General features: G+C 29.4%; 2 protein-coding genes across 2 annotated transcripts; one reads left to right on the top strand and one right to left on the bottom strand.

The window, feature by feature from the left end:
• The first annotated feature begins 13,194 nt into the window (after positions 1-13,194).
• Positions 13,195-16,062, top strand: LOC110651996 (putative SNAP25 homologous protein SNAP30). Its single transcript, XM_021807483.2, has 6 exons — positions 13,195-13,455; positions 14,034-14,549; positions 14,751-14,844; positions 14,946-15,076; positions 15,167-15,264; positions 15,641-16,062. Exons 2-6 carry the CDS (start codon positions 14,145-14,147, stop codon positions 15,738-15,740), a joined length of 828 nt encoding a protein of 275 aa, XP_021663175.1. The 5' UTR covers positions 13,195-13,455; positions 14,034-14,144; the 3' UTR covers positions 15,741-16,062.
• An 872-nt stretch (positions 16,063-16,934) lies between these two features.
• LOC110651997 (probable inactive purple acid phosphatase 2) lies at positions 16,935-20,135 on the bottom strand. The gene is made up of 2 exons (XM_021807485.2): positions 19,314-20,135; positions 16,935-18,568 (listed from the first exon to the last, which is right to left on the bottom strand). Exons 1-2 carry the CDS (start codon positions 19,995-19,997, stop codon positions 17,300-17,302), a joined length of 1,953 nt encoding a protein of 650 aa, XP_021663177.2. The 5' UTR covers positions 19,998-20,135; the 3' UTR covers positions 16,935-17,299.
• Between the last annotated feature and the right edge of the window lie 4,353 nt (positions 20,136-24,488).

Below are 24,488 nucleotides of genomic sequence, written 5' to 3' on the forward strand. Positions count from 1 at the left end.
GATTTTATATGTTGGGTATCCGTTACTCGAACCCGTTTATATAAATATTTAATTAAATATAATATATATTTTTAATAATATTTATAAATTTTTATATATTTTATTTTATATAAAATAAAATTGAAATATTTTATGAAATTAATAAATTTTTAAAATATAAATTATTAATAAAAATAATTTTTTATATAGATTATAAATTAAATATATAAAATTAAATGGCTTCGAGAATTTTTCGGGTAATAACAATCAGGTTTGGAACGAGTTCGAGTAGTTAATAATAAATTTTAATCGGGTTTGGAACGTGTTTGGGTTTTAAGAATATTAATCGGATTCGGATTCGAATTCGGGTATGGTAATTTTCGCGGGTACCCTGCCCGTGGCCATCCCTACCACCACTCTAAATAGTCCACGTAAACGTGTTACTTATAAATCAATTATTGAGGATTATAATTATTTTATTGTATAAATTTTTAAAATTTAATAGTTTTATATTAAAATTTTAAATTTAACACCTTTATTACAACCCTAAAGTTAGTAACAATTCTTAAAATTTATCTTCCAATTCAATTTATCTATTTATTACCTCTAACTATCCATAATTGTGAATATAAATAGTTTTTTTTTTTATCTGATTTGTTAATTTGATCCGAACTCTATTGATTCATAATTTCATCTTCAACTCGAAATAACTTAAATAACCAGAAAAAAAATAAATATCAAATTGAAGACATATATAATTCAACTGGAAATTATTGAAGAGAACCATTTTTCTAAAGAGAAAGGCCCTTCCTTCTCTCTAGAAATACATTCTCTATCTCCATTTTTGTCATTATTTTTTCATTCTCCCTTTTTTTTCTCCTTTTGATCTCCTTTTTGGGTGGTCACTGATGAGTGTGTTCAATGAGATAACTCCTTCTCTTCTTTTTTTCCTTTTTTTTTTAATTTTTTCTGTAGTTTTTTGTATTTTTTTTCCTAATTATAACGCTAGATCTATATTTATTTAGAATAAATTCTAGAAATATCTCCTTAGATTTATTATTTTTAATACATAAATCCTTATATCTGTCATTGTTGGTATATCTTGAGTTTATATATCACCTCCTTAGCGAGGTTTTGCTATGTTTCTCTCATTCAAACATAGTTATTATGTGTATTTATTAGTGAATTATTTTGTTTTTAGAGAAAGGTGCTTAGATGCATATGTGTATAATCCATCTACTAATTAACCTATATGCTCTGTCAATATTATCAAATCTTTCAAATATTTTATATTATTTTTTGTATAATTAGTTATTTTCAAAGTTATAAAATGTTGGTTGTACTTCACTTTTATATTTTCAATTAGTGGAATATTTTTTTTCTTTTTCATAAAATATAGCTAAAATTTGATTTGTTTGGATTTATCATATTATTCAGAATTTCAAACCAAAAGTTGAAAATAAATAAAATTAATTTTTAAAGAGAGATAATATGACCCCAGGTTCATTATGCCATTGCCACTGGACCAAAGCTAGGCGGGCATATTAATTTACAAATTAACTTGATTTGAATCAAAATCTTTTATTTATGCTAAGTGACAAGAATAATTAGACAACTTTAAAGTACACCAAATTCACATCAATATTTAAAACTTAACTTAAACATATACATAAAAAATGAAATACAAGATAAAATTACTACAATAAATGTTAGAATTAACAATAAAAAATTTTATTGTGACATTAATTTTATTACTATAAAGTTAACATACAGTAGCAAAATAAATAATTACTATTAATGGTACATAAAAAAATATGACAATAATTGCCATTGATAATTTTTTGGCAATAATAATTATTATTGCGGATAACATTTTTTATAATAAATATAATTTTATTATAAAATACTTATATTATAATTTTTTTAGTAATAATATACAGCAATTAAAAGTATAAAATTTACTATTATAAATTTATGATAATAATATAAGAATTACTGCATATTACTGCTAAAAGTTATTGTTATAAAGTTAATATATAATAACAAAATTAGTATCGCTATAAAACTTTTTGTTATTAATTTTAACATTTGATATAGTGAACACAATTTTTTTTATCATATTCGATTAATTTATTATTTATATGTTATTATTAACATGCCATGGGGGTCCTATTTATAAAAAATAAAATAATTCATATGGCATATCATGTAATTCGGGTTACTAATTAATTTTTAAACTAAGTAAGAAACAATAATTAAGTAATTTTTAAATCAATAATTCCCAAATCAATAATTATTTCTATGTAATTTCTACAAAGGAAAAAAAAAAAGAAAAAGGAGAATTTTGGACGAAGAAAACAAGGTTGGGGTGAGGCTCGTGTTTGTGTCATTTGAATTGGGAACAACACCGACACGATTTTGCTCATCATGTTTTTGTCTTAAGCTACACAACCGACTTAAATGTCGTGAGATGCACCATGTGATGATATAGTGTTTATATGCATTAAATATTTTAAAAATTAATAAAAATATTAATTTAATAATTAATAAATTTTAGTAATGTTCCGAATATCGATAAATTTTAATTTTTTAATGTTAGAATATTTTTTAAAACGGTAAGATTTTTAAATTTAAATTTCAATTAAAATAATTATATAAAAAATAAAAGTTAAGTGAATTAAATAAATATTTAATTTAATAAATAATGTCATAAAAGATGAAAAATTAATTATTAAAATAAAAAAAATATACATTCCAATAAGGAAAAGAGAAGAAAATCAAATCTAATTAGAAGAGAATAAATTATTAGGTGTATCTGATGTATATATATTATTTTTTATAATTATGTAAGATTTATTCTCTATATTGTGAGAATGATCCACTTTTTTATGAGAGAGTGAGTACTATTTTTTAATATTCTCGGTGTATATAATAATTAGCTCGGAAAGAGATACATCTCTTATTTTGAAGGGTAGAAAATACTACTGAAAAATACTTGGCTAAACTGTGAAACTAAGAAACCTTTACAGAGATTTTTTTTCTCTCTCTAAAACTTTATAGAGAGTATATCATCTGGTATATAAAAATTTATTTGAGCTTTATTCCTATGAGATTTTTAAGAATTTGTCTAAAATGATTCCAATTTCCAAATGACATAACACACTTTCCATTTTGCCCATATATTTCTACTCACTCATTGGAGGGGTATTTTAGCCATTAAATTCCACCTGCTTCACTGTTCCTTTGTCATGCTTCATTATAGTAGAGAAACTTTGTTTTGATGTATTTTATAATGAGAATGACCCATCATCAAAAGTTTTTATAGCCTTTTTCGCCTTTCTTTAAGTTCACATTTGTAGATAAATGCTATATAGGAGAATAATTTTATATATATTTAGTTGTAGTATTAAATTTATTTTTAAAATTAAGAGACAATTAAAATAAAAAGAAAATGCTTATTTAATTTGAAATTAAAATCGATTAAACCTAAATTGAATGAAATCAGACTTGAAAAGAAATCGAAATTGGTTAATTTGGTTCAATTTAATTTTATATCAAAATTAAATTTTTTATATAAAAAAGAGATTTTAAAAAATTAATTATTAAATTTAATTAAAATTAAATTAAATTAAAAAAATTGTAATTATTGATTCGATTTTGATTCCAAGACAAATTTAACCAGGGTCGGCCCTACTAATGGGTTGATTAGTTATGGCCGAAAAGATGATCACATGCACTCATTAGTGAGTGGGTAAAGTGTAATGAAGTGTGAAGAATTGTGATTAATTTGGGGGTCACCAAAGCCTAAAATTGTGTGAGAGGAAAGCAAATACAATCATTTTGTCATTGACTTAACTTTCTGCATGCTTGGCTTGCCTGGAGTGGAAATAGAAATAGAAAAACATCATGGACCAATATTGGAGTCATACCTAACTTGAAAAAAGAGAAAAGTAAAACCAAGGTTTAGTCCATCTCCAACACCAAACCAGAAAATAATTGAAGTGAGTGATCTCAACTTTCTATCTTTCTTCTTCTTTTTTGAAAATGGTCAAAAAAATTCTAAATTTTATTATTTTTATAATTATATCCTTTTTTTTTTAATAATTACACCTCGATGTAATTATACTATGTGGTAAACGACATTATTAAAAATTAATGAAATTATCATCTCAATTATTAATACCATTTAATAATTACATTTTGACAATTTTATTAGGAGATTAATATAACTGAGGTGTGTGCATGTGTCTTTGCCTAATGAAAGAAAAAATAAGTAGGCCTTGAGCTATTTTTGGAGTTGCCAGTGTGATTAGACCCTGGTTGAGGTCGCATGTGAGACATGACCAGATACTGATCCTTTTGGATTATATAAAAATAAAAATTCCATTAAAATTGCTATGATTTAAAAGTATTTCATTTCTGTTACTGACTCGGTGTGTTTGTGTCTTTATCTAATGAAAGAAAAAAATATAATTAAGGTAATGATTTTATTAATTTCTAGCTATATGATTAACGATAAAATGTAATATAATTATACTGTTGTCAATAGTTTAAGTTAAAATTATTAAAAAAAAAAACAAAGTGCAATTATAAAAGTGAGTATAGTTTTATTTATTTATACTATTACCCCTTTTTCATCAATCTCTTGATGTGAAGTGGGGTTTGCTGTAGAATTAGACTTTTTTGGTCTAGGGACTCTAATAATAAGGTGAGTTATATATTCATGTCAATGTGACATTTGGGAAGATTAGCTTGATAGCAACTTTTGAAAAAGACTTATATTCCAATGTGTATCTCAAGTATGCTCATTGGAACATGTCAAGCTAGTTCCAATTCAGTTCAAAGGCCAAAATTACTTCCCCACCCCAACTCCCCCACCCCCCTTTTCTATTTCTTTTTTAAATGATAAAGGAGATTCTCATTAATTTAGAGCGGATTTGATATTATTATTATAATTATCATTAAAAAAAATATTTTTTAAATATATTAATTAGAAAATATTGATAAATTATTTAAAATTAAATTTATTAAATTTTAATCATAAAAATATTAAAATAATAAAATAATTTTTATTTAAATTATATTTTCAACTATAATTAAATTAACTTTTTTAAAAATAATTTTAACCTTCAATTTAATGTCAAATAGGTAATTAAATGGTAGACATATAATGTATTCCATACCCTAACCCTAGTCTACATTTTTTTTTTTATTTCTTCTTTGTAAAGTAATCTTTTTTTTTTATCATGTTTAATTAATTATAATCTACAATTAGTGGGTACCTCTAACCAATCAATTCACTCAAGTCACCATCACAATCACTACCCTTGTATTTCAAAAATCATATTCTTTTGCTGTGCGACATCAAGCAATAATAACTAATATATAAAAGTAAATTTAATAATATTTACATTAAATATTTATAATTCATATAAAATAAATTATAATATATAATTAAAATAATTAGTGTATAAATTTTAATATAATTTTTTAATTAATAGTTACAATCTTGATACAAAGTAAATTATTAATTAATATTGGTTGTTAAGCTGCTAATTGTGCTTGTACCGAGGAGAAGCGCAATTGATTGGGAGCGTTTGGCCGCCAGAGCATTTAAGAATCTACTTAAAGCGGTTAACATTAGCAGAAAGTACTTTGCTACAATAATTAGGCCAGTGCAGAAATTGCTGATCCAGAGGGGTGAACATTCTGTTAATCGAATGAATTAAATTAAAATTTTAATTAATTAAATTATTAATTAATTTTAAAAATATTAATTAAATTAAATTAAAATTTTAAAAATAAAATTAATTGAAGCTAAAAATATTCAATCATTAATTATAATTAAATTAATTAAAAAATACAATATATAATTTTATATTATTAATTATTTAATAAAATATCTTCCATTCAGTTAATCGAATTGAATCAAATCAAATTTTAATTAGATGAATTGTTAATTAATTCTAAAAATATTAATTAAATTAAATTGAAAATAAAAAAAAAATTGAAAATATTTGATCGTTGCTAGTTAAGATTAAATTAATTAAAAAATAAAATATATATTTTATATTATTAATTATTTAATAAAATATTAATAAAAATATATTTATAATCTTTTTTATTTATAAAAAATAATAAATATAATTAAATATTATTATAAAATAATAATTATAAATAAGATATTATTAATAAAATTATAATTAATTTATTAATTATTATAAATTTATTATTTCAATTAATTTGATTTCCAAATTAAAAGTAACCAAATCAATAATAAAAAATTGAAAATTTTTATTATTACTAATCGAAAACTGAATCAAATTGAATTTATTCTTATTAAAATAATCAAATTTTATTGATTTAGTTTAATTATCCAATTATAATTAAATAATACACACCGGCTCATATAGATAGGCATTTTTAAAAGCTTATTAAAATTTTTATAGTTATAATTAACATAGTAATTAAGGAGAATCCAGATCATATTAATTATTTTAATACAATCTATTCACTTGGGTCTAGTTGGTACACTTTGATAAATGTGTGAAATTTCATAGTCTTATCTAGTGGAGCAATCCCTCTAAGTTAATTTTTATACTTTGAAAGAAGAAAAATACTTAAATCTATTAATAATTATTCTTTCTTTATAAATTATAAAACATTATTATATATGCATTATTAAATTGAATTCAATTTCTTTACTTTTTGGGATGTTTTCATCAATATATTCATAGTCAATGAGGCTTTAGTGGCCATACTTTAGTCAATCTAGGATTTGAAGCTCACGGATTGACATGATAAGGCAAGCTAGCTATATGTGTTAATGAGGCAGCTTAAAGAGCAAAGAGTGAAGCAAGTAGGCAAACTAGTACAAAGGATCAGGAGGGGTGACAATTAAACTGTAATTGATCATCATATTCGGCAAAGATGAGTAAACAAAGTTACATTGTAAATGGATTATGGAATATTTGTAGTAAATGGTACAAGAACTTAGTGATGGAGCAATTTGAACATAATAGTGGTACGTTTTAGATGGTGTTTGACTTAATTTATAAATTAATCTATATGTATTTAAAATTTCTAATAATTATGTATTTGTTTAACATACTTATTAGTAACTGATAAATAATTGGTATGTTTAGTAAAAAATAATTTATAACTATATTTGCAATGAAATTTTAAAAATTAAATGAAAACAATATAGTAAAATATTTAGACCCTGTTTGATAACAGCTTTTAAAGTAGTGTTTAGCATTTTAATTAGAGTCAAAACATTATTTTTTTTATTTATACTATTCGATAACATAATATTTATACTAATTTTTAGAGGTTGGAGGAGTGATTCATGAAAAAACTATCACTTCTAGCTTTTAGAGGTTGAGAGAGTGTTTTAACTAAGGTCAACAAGATTTTATTATTATTTTTATATTTAACACTTAATTTAACAGTTATTTATACTGAACACTTCTGTTTTAATTAGAGTCAAAATACTACTTTTTTTATTTATATTATTCGATAATATAGTATTTATACTAACTTTTAGAGGTTGGGGGAGTAATTCATGAAAAACTATCTCTTATAGCTTTTAGAGATTGAGAAAGTATTTTAACTAAGGTCAATAAGATTTTATTATTATTTTTACATTTAACACTTAATTTAATAGTTATTTACACCGAACATTTCTACTTTAACAGCTATATAAACAACTAACCACTAACAGTTAATATCTAGCAACTAATAGTTAGTGAAACAGTTGACAGTTTCTAAAGTAGCTAACAACTATTAGAATAATTAATATTGTCGAACAGAGTCTTGGTCAAACTAGTTTACAAGCACAGTGTTTATAAATATTAAAATGAAAAGCTGATTACCCACAACTTATTGTCTTTTAGTTTATAAACTCATTTTATAAGCCCAAAAAATGTTCAAAACAAACAAGTAAATTTGTTTATAGAACTTATAAATTGGTTTGACTAATTTATAAGTTAAGACAAATACTTTTTTTTTTTAATTTCTTATAAAGTTATGATTTTGAATGACTATGTATTTGTAAGACTATGCTCAGGGGTGACATAATGCAGTTTTGGTATGATTTAAAATAAGTTTGGGCTAATAAAGTCTATTTAAAAAAATACAAGGATTTATTTACCCCTCAAATTAATTAAAAAAGCTTAAATGACTTTTTAATATAAGTTTGATGGCTTAAATATGCCTTTTGCTAGAGAAAAACAATAAATAAATTTGCATTTGCCTTTTCTATCTGGTTCCCTTTTGCGTAGAGCAGAGAGGTTGAATTTCTTTTATTATTTTTTACTATTATGAGTGTTTATTTCTAAAATACTAGTATGTTGGTAAATTCGTAGTAATTAATTTCTTAATTTATTTCTTTGTTTTGAAAGGAAATTATAATTGTCCCAATTATCCAATTTTAGATTCTATTTATTTTCATGAAAATAATTTATATATTAAAAATATTTTTTTAAAAAAATAAAAATATTTTCATTATTTAATTGTAATATTAAACTAATGATATACGTTTATATTATGCACGTATAAGTATTTTCATATTTTAATAAGATTATCATTTTCTTTAAAAATAATTTAATTTTTCCTTAGTTAACTCTTTTTTAGTGCCCTAAACTTTAAAAGATGCAAAAAAATATTTTCACAAAACAAACAAATAAGCCACTTTACTTTTTTTTCTCATTTTAAAAAATAATAAAACAATTTAATATAAATATCGCTTTGCTTTCGTTTCTCTCCATTTCTTTCATTATAAATACACTTGAGGTCTTAAACCGCATAGAAGGAGATAATTAATTAAGGCCCCGTTTGTTTTATAGAAAATAATTTATTAAAAAAATATTTTTTTATATTTTTTCAATATTTAGCACATTTAAAAATAAATTAACGAAAAATATTTTTTTGATCAAAGAAAAAATTAAGTCATTTTTTAAGAAAAATAACTTTCGCTTTAAAAAAAGGTAAGTAATTTTTATTTCCTAAATTTTGATAGTTTTATCAAAATGTAAAAACACTTATAAATGTATGATATAAAATACTTATCATTAGTTAAACATTATAATCAAATAATAAAAAGTATTTTTATAATTTAAAAAAATAAATAATTTTTATACAAAAAATTTTTCATATACAAGTTATTTCCCACGTGACATATGAGATTTATGATTTCTTCCACTCACATTAGGCATGATCTTGAAAAGAACTTAACACTTTTACACTCTATTTGGATACAAGGAAAAGGGAGAGGAAAGAAAATTAATTAGGATTGTCACTTTCCATTGTTTGGAAATGAAGGAAAATAACGGGAGAAGAGAAAATAAAATATATTTTACCCTTCTTATTTTCTCTTTGTCATGACCCGATCTCACGGGCTAGACCAACACTAGGATCTGGGCTAGCATAAAGCTCAAGAGATCTGTAATAAGTATTACTATTCTCAAACCTATAACCAAAACGAAAATTAAGACCCAATATGTGAACAAGATAAAATAAAATATTATAAATTTATTTGGCCCAACCCAAAGCTTAACCCTGATACACAGTATGTATAAATCATTTAATATCATTAATTTTTTATTAATTAATATAATATATTTATAAACCAATGTCACAGTGAAGTTCTAGTAATTAAACAAATATATAAATAAATAAACAAATAAATAGACATAATAAAAGCTATTAAACTAAGAAGCATCACAACCTGCGAAGGAAAATGCAGGTTAGACTCGAAAAATAAACTCGCTTCTCTTTTAACCTAGAAAAAAAAATATTTGAACAAGAATAAGCGTTCGACTCAGAGAGTCTAGATATTTATTATATATACAATTTTTATAACTATGTAAAACTAGTGCAATCTTATCATGAAATGCACATCCACCATATATAATAATAATTCATTCAATTTTTGCACAAGAAGATAATTTGGAACTACTCACGCACTCAATGTGTGACATCAATGCATAAATATGGGAGTTGATCCCTTACACAACTCCCTCAATCCAAATCCTGCCAGCGAGTTTAACTCAAGCCGGACTTTCGCTTAAATCCAAATGCAGGGGCCAGCGAGATCAACTCAAGTCGTGCCTTACCCCAACTTTCTATATCCATATCCATATATATAAATAACACATTCAGCCCCAAATTATCCTCAGGGCTGCAATCACAAATAAATAACAATAATTAAATATGTAATAATCAAAATACCTCTAATATATTAGCTATTTATGTGCATAATTAAATATTTATAAAATACATAGGCATGCCAAATATATAATTAATATTGAAATTTACAAAAATAATCAATATTTAACTCACAGACTAGTCGACCTGATTGCAGCTAGTCCGACTGGAGAGAAGAAAGGCTAGGCGGCACCTATCACCTATACAGACACAATGACCTCTATCAATTTACTAACAGAATTAACCAATTAATTTAATTAAAGAAGCAGGAATAATTTCTAAGGTCTTGCTGAAATTTTGACCAAGCCTCTCCTATAACTGGACCGAAACCCCCTACAAAAAAACACAACAACAATAATACATAAGGCCTGAGGCCCACAACAATGATTATAATGCCTATCTAGAGCTTACAAGAAATCTAATCTAGGTCCAATATTCCGAACCCTAGTTCGGATTTTTAACTCATCTACGGCCCAAATAATTATTTTTCAGCACTTCAAATATTATAAAAATATTCCTAGAGGTCCTCCACATCATCCTTATATTAATTAAAATCATTTTACTTAATTTTACTAAGTCAATAATATTTTACAGATTTAACCAGCTAATTTAATCAAGGCACAAACTACATAACTTGAGTTTCTGCTACTTGGAATAAGTCCGGAATTGAAAATATTGAGATTGACTATAATATTGACTATATTCTAGGACGGATCACCGGGCATTCGGTTTAGGCCGGAAACTCGATCCTGGATGTTGGTGAGCTATGATATATCCGAGTGCATATCCGAGATGCCCATGAGCTGCTAGTGACAGATCCGCTGATGGTTCATCAAAACTCTGCTCCAATTGCCCGATATTAGCTGATTTAATTTAGGCCATTCGATAAGTATCTTCTCCATTCGATCTCCGATCAAGGCATAATTGGTGTCAAAACGAAGTTTGAGAAGTGTAGATCATGATCCCCGGGTCTGATGGTCCAAATTGGCCGCCAGTTGGTCGAAATCTAGTCGAAAAGCCACAAATACTAAATTTCTCTCTCTTCGAATCTTGCTCTCCCATTCACCAAATGAAACACCGTCACATCTGAAAGCTTATGATCCCAGGAGTCCATAGCATTTGAAATCGTTGGAAAAGACTGCTAGACGATGCCGGAATGGCATTGGGAAGTTGTGGTGCTACTTCTCTCTCTCCTCGATTTGGCTATTTCTCGACGTTGTTCCTTGCCGTTTTCTGTTACTTGACTACTAGCCGGCATCACTGGCTGGGGGTCGTCGACTAGAGTGGCTAGTTGGTGGTGAGTGCTGCCGGAAAAGGAAGAACAAAGGGGGAGGAGGCGACTTACGGGAAGGAAATGGGAACAAAAAAAAAGGGGAGGGAAAGCTATTTTGAATGAACTTGGAATTGATTCATGCCCAGGTTCCTTCCTTTCATTTTTTTTTAATTTTTTATTTAAATTTATAATATAATATATTGTAATATTACAATTTTTTTTCTAAATAAAAAATAATAATAATATAACATTTAAAATTATTTACTTCAAAACTCAATTGTAATAATTGAAATTTAAGACTTCAAAATCTTAGAAGTACATTAAAACAATATTAAAATAAATAAATTAATAAAATATTTATTTTCTTAAATTTTAATTAATTTTAAACTTTTTTTCAGGGCATTACACTCTCCAAATCGGAGAGAAAATAAAATAACTAAAAAAAAATCATACTTCAATTGATGAAATTATATATATACCCTTATTTTTTCATTTAACTTTTAAATAATTTACAAAATTAGGAATAAAATAGTAATTTAAAAGAATAAGTGTTACTTTATTTTTCTTCCTATCTCTTTTCAAACATGAAAAAATAAAATTTATTTTCCTTTTCCCCACCATTTTTCTCCCATTCCAAACAAAGAAAGAGAAAATAAAAAATAGAAAATAAAAAATATTTTTCTTCTATTATTTTCCTACATCCCTCATTACATATCCAAACATTGGCGTTAAAAAGAAACCAATATGCAACGATTACTATTTAATAATTTCTCCTCTATCAAACAGGATAATATTATTTTGTTATTAATTTAACTCTAATTAGAATTCTAACTCAAAAATTTTATAATTTTAAAGAGCAATAAAATTTATTAATAACTAGTAATATTTTTTGTATCATTCTATTTATTTATTATTTAAGGATAAATATAACTAAATTTTTAGAATCAAGGGCTCAAAATTAAATCCTAAGGTCCTTTTGGTTTCAATTCTAATTCAATTTTATTTGAGCTAATTTAACAGTAGAAAAGAAAAAAAAAAGTTGTCAATTGAGATTGATTTAGACCGGTTTGATTTTGATCCAATGCCAATTCAATTTAAGAGAATTGAGAAAATGATAAGGTTCTGGTTTGAACCCATGAAACTTCTGTCTAGCTCTAATCTGAATTAAGACGGATCTGATTTTAGGGCTGAACCGGACTATGACTTGAGTTTGATTACAATTATGGCATATCAAGAGGTTGGGCCTTTGGTTCAAGCAGCGAGAAAATTTGGCAATGTGCAGTAGTAGGGCCTCGGCCCAAAATCTAACATATATTTTCTATTTTAGTTGGGAAAATTATTAAATTATTTATTTTAATGAAATTAAATATTTATATGTTTTTCTATTAAAGTATATTTTATTTAATATTTATATTTTTGTTACATTTATTTTTTTTTTAATTTTATTGTCTAGTTTAAATTAAATTTTTTGCTAGTTAATCGATTAAATAAGAAAAAAATTACTTTTATTCAAGACTTAAAAAATAGAAAAAAATATAAATAAAATACCCAATGATTTTACATTTTAACACATGGAGAATAATGATTTAATTTTTATTAATTTGATATTGGTATTTTCCTCCATCAATAAACATAATATGAACAGTTAATTACTATTAAGATGCTGATATGAAGAATAGATAATTTTTGTAAAATAGAGATACAAAATAGGAAAATTTCCATTTTAGTTTAAGGGAAAAGGCAGAGCTCCAACGGTCTAAAAATTGTCAAAGGCAAATTAGAGGGGCTTTCTCCCCTTTGCCGCGGCGCCTACCATCTGTTTGATATTTTTCAAACTCAGGAACAGAGACTCTCTCTCTCTCTCTTTAATCTCTATTCCTTTCCTATTTCTACTCTTAAACAAGCATCTAATCCTTCATCTGCTATACTGTATAACAATATTCAAACATCTCTTTCGAAATTGCCAAAAAATCCCAATACTTGTATAGGAGCCTCAGGTTTTTTGATTTCTTTAACTTTCTCTTGTGATTTTGTTATCGATTGTCAAGTGCGTTATTATTTCAGCATATGCAATGAATCCAAGTGAAAAATTTTCCCTTTTTTTTTCTTTCTTCTTTTCTTCCTGTAGTCTTTGATTGATTGATTGATCGATCTTGAGTGAATTTGAGCCCTTGAAACAAGAATTTCTACTCTTTTATGCAAAACTCTGTTTTGGGTTTCGTTTAATTTCAGTTATTTGTTGTCAAGATTGAATATAATTGCAAATAGTATAATTGGGAACTCCAGGGTTAGCATTTCCTCCATCTCTTTAGTTGGCATAGGGTTCATTCTTAATCTGTAAGATGCTTTTTTATTGCAAATATGGTTTCTTGTTCATTGCTCAAGGCTTTCATGTCTTTAAAATAGTTTTCTTTTTCTTTTTCTTTGTCTGGCTTTTACCCTCTATTGATGAAGATACAATTTATAGTATAAATTAATTGCTGGTGTGTTTAAATTGTCTCTGTTTTGAGATTTTGAGATCTAATACTACTGTTGAGAAATTATTTGTTTACTAATTAACATTTTATATGTTAAGGTACCATAAAGAAATTTTCTTGAGGATCCCATCTTTTCCTCCTCTGGTTTTTGGATTTCAAGCCAAGTCATTTTATGCATTTGATGCGTGCAATCTTTCATTTAAGACAAAATGTTTGGATTTATGAAATCACCAGCAAATAAAGGAACTAAGCAAAATTCAGTAGATTCAGATGATGAATCCAATGCCAAGCAAACACGTCAGCCTGGAAAACGAGCTGCTTCTGAACCTGTGCTCAATATTCCAAATGTCCCTTTTGATGTTAAGGGAAACCCAGACAAATATAAGAATGACTTCCGTGATTCAGGAGGACTAGAGAACCAAAGTGTTCAAGAGCTGGAGAATTATGCTATGTACAAGGCTGAGGAGACATCAAAGAGTGTTAACAATTGCCTAAGGATTGCTGAGGACATCAGACAAGATGCTACAAGAACTCTTGATATGTTGCATGCTCAGGGTGAACAAATCACCAGGACCCACCAGATGGCCGTTGACATGGATAAGGATCTGAGCAAGGTAAGTTCAATTTATTGTTGTGAATTCATTTTACATTTTCCTGTTTTATCAAGGAAGTTTTGATAAATGTTTTGGAAAATGATGGCGAAATAATAATACATGTCTTCATTGACATTCTGTTTTCTGTTTCCTGGATTTCTTTCAGCAGCCTTTTACTAGTTATAGGGATCATTTCTATTGACTCTGTATTGCTAATGATAGGGTGAAAAGCTATTAAATAATCTTGGAGGCATCTTCTCCAAGCCTTGGAGACCTAAGAAGACCCGGGAAATAACAGGGCCTTTGATCACAGCAGGTCTTTACTTCTAACATCATTGGCTAGTTTTGTTTTTTAAGAAATTCACATTACTTGACCATATAATCATGCTTTTGCATGATGTACTTTGTTGGCTACAGATAATCCATCCAAGAAAAGTGAGAACCACAAAGAACAAAGAGAAAAGCTGGGTTTAGGAGGTAAACCAAAAGGAAAGTCAGCTCCTGCAACACCTCCTTCCGAACCAACAAATGCCATGCAGAAAGTTGAGGTCTGTGCATTTAGCCGGTCATCAGGAATGCTTGATTTTATTGAGTTGTATTATTGAAAAAAATATATATTTGTACTTTACCAATGCCAGCTAGAGAAGGCAAAGCAAGATGATGCGCTTTCAGATTTGAGTAATATCCTGGGTGATTTGAAGGGCATGGCTTTTGATATGGGAAGTGAAATTGACAGGTCAGCTATTATTTTCTCATTGGGTGTAGCAGTGATGAATTTTTTGCATTATTTTTGCAAGTTTTTATATTTTTAAGCTTCTAACAAGATGTATTTAAAGTAATTTTAGGATGTATGTTGCATATATATTTCCAATGGTATGGTTGCATATATATTGAACCTAGGAGACCCGGGTTCGACTCCCTCTGCCTCACATATATAATAAGCAAAAAAACTGAAGTACAATAACAGTGCTCATCAAGTTCTTTTAGCAGGGAAAACAAAGTAAGGACAAGGAATTGAAATCCAAAAATAAAGATTATTATAGCTCACTTTCTCTCTCTCTTTCTCTCTGAAACACACAAATGTATTGTTCTGATTTATATGGCACATGCAGGCAAAATAAAGCCCTTGATCATCTTGGTGATGATGTTGACGAGCTGAACTCTCGAGTGAAAGGAGCCAATCAGCGTGCCCGCCGTTTGCTTGAGAAGTGAGACACTGAGCAGGCACCACCACCAGATTACTAAATTTGATTTCTGCATATTGTTTAGTGGTCATAATGGCCTTTTTAACCCCTTCTTGGTGAATTCATCAGTTCATACCTGGAAACCCTTCATTTGTATTCATGCTACTGCAATTTTTTTCCCCTTACAAGATACTGTCATACAATCTTCTTCTTCCTTTTTTAGTTTTTTTCATTGATAATATGATATCTGTATAGTTGATTGTGTATACTGCACAAGCTTGAGAATTACTCAAATGTCCAATGACAATGAAAATTCTTCAAAATTATTTCTATTTGATGGCTTTAGAGAATGTTAGAGGAACCTTGATTTACTGAGTTACAGTGGGCTTTCAACTTGCTGGTTTCTTATGGTCAGGAGATTTGGATATGATAATACTGCTTCCAGGTGACAATGGATAGAAGTGTAAGGAGCTTACCGGATGGTTGTTCACTCTTACCCAAAAGCAAAATAAACTTCTCTGACAAACTCAAATAGATTGATTAATTATAGGATAAATTATTTTTTAATCCCTGAATTATATCAAAATTAATACATATGTCCTCCAATTATTAAAAGTCCATGGATTTATCCCCAAATATTGATTAATTCAACAACTAAGCCCCCCTATCCAAATTTCTACTAATTTTCCGTTATTTAACTGAAAAATAATCAAAATACTCTTATACAGTATTTGATACGAGTTTAACAAGAATAATTATTATCCTTATAATTTTTTAAATTTTTAACTCATTATTAATATTATTTAGATACTTAATTTATTAGATTAACTTTTCATTTTATTAATATTTATATTTTTTTAGAAATTAAATATTAATTTTGAAATGAAATAAATATCCATTTTAAAGGTTAATATTTATAAAAATAACATTTATTTATTAATTTTTTAACCTTCTGTTAAACACATTCTTAACGATATTTCTTCAACTAAATTAAAAATTTTAATTTCTCCCATCTAATTCTCAGTAACCAAACAGAAAGGAGGAAATGCCAAAAATTGAACTGGGTTGCGACAAATCATTTCTCATCCCTCTCCCCGGTATTATTTCCACTACCCAATTAGCTCTCACACGCTCACAACATGAATCAATCATCATGTTGTGAAAGTAATAGCAAGGCTTGGGACAACCAAGAACTAAGGTGAGTGAAAATTCAGCAAGATAATTTCACACAAGAAAGATAATATTCTGAAAGTACCTACTTCTTAAGTTTACAATAAGGATTATGCTAAGCACACGCTTAATTATACATGCTTGTTTACAGCATACTTCTGCTTACAAAGATTTTATTTTAATTTTCTCTAGTAATAAAATGGTTTTCTTTTCACTAAATATGAGAGAATTGAGTATTTACAGACCTTCATTAAAATACCGAGTACAACAAGTCATAAAACTTTGAGAGTCCTTGCTCGACCAACAAACAGGAGGAGATCATGTACAACACGAAAACCTTGACACTCATCGCAAATAGGTTTGAAGATACGAGGATATGAGGAAGTATATTCTGCATGTCAAGCAACTTTCCAACTTTCATGACAATGTTTCATGCTCCTCACTCTTCACGAGAATCCAGTTGCCTTTGGAGGCATTTTTCTTCCTGGCATGTGAAATAAACCCAAGAATATAACCCATAAAAGCCCCAAGCACAAGGAAACTCGCAACCTTGACATACTTTGTGAATGTGGAGTCCACCACCACTTCAAACCTGGCTCCAGCAACATTGCTAACACCATCACTACCACTGTGAACTTGGCCTGATGCCAAAATTTCCACCATATCATGCACCTCTCCATCATGGTTCCCTACATAAGAAAGTGTCAGCTTCTCCTTTGTGGCAACCAGTCTAGCGTACCCAAACTCACCCCCACGGTACATGGACCGCTCAGGTTGTGGAAAGACAGGCATATCTGGATGGTCAGGTCTGGGTTTCCAAATAGACTGCCAGTCTTGTCCTGCCATCCCAATTACAACATGAACTGGATATCTCTTCCAAGTGCTTCCACATGTGAAGTTATTCACTGGACAAAACCTCTCGTATCTGTGTACATGACCCCACAACGCAAGGGTAACATTATTTTTCACAAACAAGGGTTCCAAGTGCTTAAGCATTTTCTCCATCAATGGGGCATCCCTGTTCTCATAGCTTGTAGTGTACATTGGCCTGTGCCCTTGGACAATCACAAAAGGGGTCTTGCTCCGATTAACTGATTCTAAATCATGCTTTATAAAGTTATACTGGCTGCTCCCAGGAAGGAAATTGGTCTCAGTTGATATGTACATAAAATGTACAGCCCCTGTATCAAATGAATAGTATAGGTTTCGAGTGGCAGGGGCACGGGTTCCAGTTGGCTCTGAAGAGTTTCCAGGCATATTAAATTTAAGGCTGTACGGAACTCCACATTCACCACCCCCATCAGTTCCATAAATTGAATAGGACCAATCAGGTTTCCACGGTTGTAGAGGCCAATCATATTCATGGTTACCAATGCACACATGGTATGGTACTTTGGATGCAACAGATTCAATTTGAGTGAAAAAATGGTCCCACAACCATGAGTAGCCTCTTGCATAGCTAATATCTCCTATGTGAGAAATGAAAGCATGCTTGTCACCAATATCTTCTATGTCACGAAGGATCCATTTCATGGTTGATATGCTTTCATCTTGTGTTCGATGGAAGGTTGCATATGGCGTTGCAGTTCCCATATCTCCAAACAGGAAAGCTATTGTTTCATCTGAGTTTCCATTCCGTGACACAAAGCTCTGAGTTGCACTCCAACCTTTAGAGTCGCTTCCAACCTGTCATAACAAAGTTGTGCTAACTCAGATAGTGGACAAGTAAGCTTAATTGCCGCAGTGAAATTTGCCATGGGCTGCATGAGCAAGAAATGGATTATGTTGCTCTCATCCTCGCATTAACATGAAGTGATAGAGAACAAATCAGGTCAACACAAATTGCAATGCAACTGGACATACTAAAAGAGCCTATCTAGATAAGGCTTTTAATAATTGATGAATCAAAGTTTCCTCAGATGATTCGTTCCTTTGTTTGTGGGAAAGAACAGAAAAAGGAACACGATATAAGATTAAAACAAGTTATCAAGTAAAACCACTTTCAGTTTTAAATGAGAACAACATCCAATCATACCACAAAATACAAGTTAACTTCAAAATTAAATTGATTTAAACACAGGAACAGAGTATGAACTAGCTTAAGCTGAAAAGCAGATGACTTCCCATGAAAACTTATGCTTCTAACCAATTCCAAGTCTCAGAAGGCATTGTCATCAAAGAATCCTCAAAAGGAACAATTCTTAGTGAAACAGCAAAACAAAAGTTGAAAAAGAATTGCTCCATAAACAAGTCATAATTGCAGAGTTTTAATCTACCAAAACCCAGTTAGGTGTGGCACGGCAATTGATCAAAGGCAGCTGAGATTAATAAAAACAGCTACAGAATCGAATAATTCTTAGCAAAATATGAATTTTGAATTATTACCATGTATAAAAGGAAAAACCCAGTTGAAATCACCATACGCAATTACCTGGTAATAATATCTAACACCATCCTTCAAATTTGTCATGACAGCATCATGGATCCACCCAGGATCTCTCCACCCAATACTCCCATTAGCCGGAGCATCACACATGTCCTCCCTTTCATACCTCACCACACGTGCCACTGTTACGTGACTCCACTCTCCATCACCCTGCCCCCATTTCACCTTCCTCTCTTCCTTGTCACCCACCACGAACATTACCCGCATCTCATCTTCCGAGTCCGTGTAAGCCAAGTGGATCTGTTCTGGTCCATGACCCGCCTCAAACCCAACCTCCTCAGATTGAGCAAGCAAATGGGCCGTCCCGGGAAGAGGGTTCTGGTCGTGATCGTGGCGTTTTGGGTTGACCTCGGATTCGGTCCAGCGGAAGATCCGGAATGAATAGTTTGAGCGGAGGTTGGTAATGGGTAGGGATATGGAGCCCGACCCGTATTCCCATGAGGGCGAGGAAGAGAGGAATTTATAGCCAATGAAATGGTCGTTACGCGAGTCAGGGGGCGAGTAGAGGCCAAGCCAATCTAGTTTGGAGGGCGAATCAACATTGGACCAGGAGACGGTGACGGTATCGCCAGATTTGGAGAGGATGGTAGGTGTGACGGAAATTTTGACTTTGGCGAGAGAGGAAGAGGTGAGAAGAGAGAAGAGGAGGAGAAGTAGAGGGATTTTCATGGTGAGAGATAGTGAACAATTTGGTAGTGGTGGAAGAGGCGGAGAAGGAGGAGGAGTGTGGTGGTGAGCCCAATATTGTTGATCAGAGAATGGGCAATGTTATGGTTATCTATCAGAGAAAGCAGGCATATTCTTTGATTATTTTACGAATATTATATCAAAGATATTTATTATGGAAAAATTATTTTTTTCGTCATAATTAAGATTTTTCTCTCACTATTTTTAAAAGTCTAACTCGCCCCTGAGTTTTGATACCGTCAAAATTGAAATACTTTTATTCATGATTCTGTTAAGTTAAATGGGTGAAAACAGAGAATTATTTCCAGTCTCTAAAATGCCTCCATATTATTTAAATTTAATAATAATAATATTTACTCTCCACCCATTTATCTAAGAAATCATTAATTTTTAAAAATAAAGAGATAAAAATATTAACAGCAACAACTAAATATAATTTTATCAAACACTTAATATAAAATAATTATCATCGACTATCAATTATCAGCTATCAGCTTACAGTAACAGTTATCAGCTAACAGCTATCAGTTGTATTCAACAGTTAATCCAAACAGGCCCATAATTTTTTAACAATATCAAACTATAAGACCAAATATTTATGTTAAATCTGTTTTATAATATTTAAGCTAAAAAATTTTTAAAAAATATATAAAAATCTTGCTTGAGCTTTAAAAAATAATGACAAATTATAATTATTTAATATTAATTATTTGCATTAAAAAACTAAAATTTTGCTAAATAAAAATGGAAGTAAAATTTTTAAGTGGATAAAATTCATGAGTGGAACTCTTTGGCATCATAAATGGAAAAGCTATTTTCAAACTCCGAAGATTCTTTTGAGGACCCAAGAAGTTGCTCTGCTCCTTCTGTAATTAATTCATGAGTATAACTCTTTGGCATCATATGGGAAAAAACTAACTCTGAAGACTTCTGTGAGGACCCGAGAAATTGCTCTGCTCCTTCTGTAATTAATTCATGAGTATAACTCTTTGGCATCATATGGAAAAAAACTAACTCTGAAGACTTCTGTGAGGACCCGAGAAACTGCTCTGCTCCTTCTGTGTCAAAGTAGAAGCATTATCTGTATGTAAGTGATCTCTGTGTCACTTGTTGATCGTCTCTCTCTCTCTCTCTCTCTCTCTCTCTCTCTCCCTTTCTGTCAGCTCACAGAATGATTTGTAATCGAAGGATCCTTTTTGCTGGATATGCAGCTCTTCTTTTTCTGGTGCTGATTCTCCAAGGTTGCTACGCTAGAACAAGCAACAACTGCACCACATCTTGTGGCAATATCCGCAAAATTCATAATTTTTGTTATTTGACATTTATCTATTAAATATATTAATTATTTTTTAACTTATTAAATATCTAAAATAGCTAAAATTATAATAAATAAATACAAATTTACCCTATGAGCAATGATTTAAAAAATAATTTCCTTTGAATATTCCAATGTTAATTTTCAAAGTTGCAAGATTAAATGATTTTGATAATAATAAAATTAATAATCTTTATGTTCAAAATTTTATTTGAATCATGTTTCTGATTTAATTTCATATTTTTCAGAAACAAAATATTTTGATAAAACAAATAAATATGAATTAAAATGCCTTTGAAAGATTGAAAAGATAAAAATCTTACCACGTTTAGTAAATTTCAAACGTAAAAAAAATAAAGATAGATAAATCTTTTGTCTATCAAATTAAAATCTCTAAATTAATTTTATTTTCAAATTTTTATGCAAAATTTTGAATGATTTTAAAGGCCCAAAATCAATTTTTAATAGTCATTACAAAATTTCAAATATTTACTTATCGTAGCGAAATCTCTCTCCCTAACCCTTGCCATCGTAGTTCAATCACTTATCTTTAAAGTCAAAACTATTTTTTTAATAAAAATATCATTTTAAATATTATTAAAAAAATTAATATGAAAATAATTATTTTATTATTTTAATATTTTTATAATTAAAATTTATTAAATTTAATTTTAAATTATTTTTTAAAATTCTTTAATTAATATATTTAAAAAAAAAATAATTTTTCTCCGAAACAATTCCAATAATAATACCAAACAGATCCTAAATACTACTCCCGCCAACCACCTCCCCCACCCTCTCAGTCTCTACAAAGTGCATACTCCTCACCCACCCACCCACTGCCACACTACCAATCATCTTAAAAATGTAATATTGATAGAGAAATTTGGCCTAAAATGAAAAATATAACTCCACCTCATATATAAATAATTTTTTATTTTTTATTTTTTTATAACTATTAAATTAAATATTTATATTTATATTTATATAAAATTAATTAAATTATATATATAAATATATAAATCTAAATATAAATATCTGATGTAATAGTAATTAATTTATTTTTATATGAGGTGAAACTTATAATAATTATATTTAATGAAAAATTTCAGCAGCACAGATTTTATTAAAGATTCATACTCAATCCATTATCAAAGCTTTATTAACTCATTGGGGTTTTCGGTTAACAAATTGAAATGAAATTCTGACTAACTAAATTTTTAACGGACTTTACAATACTAACCAAACTCCAACTAAATTTGAGAAAAATTAAATGAAAAAAGGTTAAATAAATTCTTATATTTTCAGTAGAGAGTCAAATAAGTTAAAATTAAGTTTTGGATCAAATAAGCTCCTATACTTTTTAATAAGATTAAATAAATTTACACTTAATAAAATAGTTTTTTAATGATAAATTATTATTTTTGTCACGACCCAACTTATGGGCCAGATCAGCATTACGACTCAACGTATGGGCCGGATCGGCACTAGGACCTGGGTTAGCCTAAAGCCCCCGAGGCCCGTAATAAGCCTAACTATTCCTTAACCCAATCCTAAGGCCCATTTGGGCCCAATTTCAAGAATTCAACCAAACAGAGTCAGGCCATAAAATGAACCATTCAATGAGGAATTTTTGACTCGTCCGACCTGTAAACACAATATAAAATAAATTGAGGAGCTCAGCTCACCCTCCACATGCTCGTAATATCAAAAATCTAATGGGAGCTCAGCTCCCTCATCCAATCCAATCATATATACAGTTAATAATTTTACAGGTCCAACATAACTTTTATAATACAGATCCAAAATAGAAATAAGTACTTCTAATACATGCGGAGTCTAAAATTTAACTCAATTGAACAAAATATATTAAATACTATTAATGAACCTGCGAAGAAGAGGAGCATGTTAGCCACAACAAATAATCTTCCTGTAGCCTGGAAAAATAGATGAACAGGAGTAAACGTTCGACTCAGAGAGTAAAATACTAATTTTAATCACAATTTCTATAGCTAACTAAAGCTAATACATCCTAAGGCATGGAATGCAACATCATCATAATTTTCATACAAACCACATCATAGCAGTAAAAAGGCAATTTGGAGCACTCACCTACCCAACACTGTACAAACAGTATATATATGGGAGCTGATCCCTTATACAGCTCTCTTAATCCAACCTCTGCCAGCGAGTGTCTCTCAAGTCGGACTTTCGCTTAATAAACCAAATGCGGGGTCCCAGCGAGTGTCTCTCAAGCCGTGTCTACCCCGACTTATCCATAAAGGACCGAGTCCCAGCGAGTGTCTCTCAAGCCGTGTCTACCCGTCCTGTCCATATCCAATACCATACCACACGCACGCCAACGCACACACACTGCTCCAAATTACCACAAACAACATCCATGGCACTTCATCAATTATTAATGCAATATAAAACGTGCCTAGTATTTAACTACATAGATACATATTTATAAGTGATGCATGGGCATGCTTGAACATATAATAATATTGAAATTATAATTAAAATTAATATTTTACTCACAGACTTAAACTAAGGTCACTGCGGTAGCTAGGCGGAGGAGGAAGGCTGTTCCGGCTCACCTGACAAATTCCATAGCAATTATTTAATATATTGACTCGATACAAGCTTGGAAAAGACTAAAGACACCTTAGGTCGTGCCGAAAATCCGGCAGAGTCTCCCCTATACCTAGGACCTACCCAACCTGAAAAAGGATTCAAATTGCACTTCTATATTCACAAGTACACACATCCACAACTCAATTACATCACATGGCCCCTCCTGGGCCTACCCAAACAGTCAACAATCACAATTTGAAAAATTACACTTTAGTCTTTACAGTTACCCCTTTTGCAAAAACTACTTAAATGAGCTCTAAAAATTCTAAAACTTTGCCCTGCGGTCCTTAGCAATATTATAAAGCTAACGCAAAAGGAATTATATTTTTTAACCTACCACGAATATTTTTATAGATTTTTAATCGAAATTAAGCACTAGATAATTAAGAAAAATGAGGGTTTGGGTTTAGCTATGCCAATTCTGACCCTGGAGACGCGTTTGGGACGTCTAAAAATGATGGGGTAGCCTATAACCTCGACCCAATTCAAAGACTTTTTTGGTAGCCTGTCTGCCTGGCCCG

Source organism: Hevea brasiliensis, chromosome 9 (assembly GCF_030052815.1).
Source record: "Hevea brasiliensis isolate MT/VB/25A 57/8 chromosome 9, ASM3005281v1, whole genome shotgun sequence".
Taxonomy (NCBI): domain Eukaryota; kingdom Viridiplantae; phylum Streptophyta; class Magnoliopsida; order Malpighiales; family Euphorbiaceae; genus Hevea; species Hevea brasiliensis.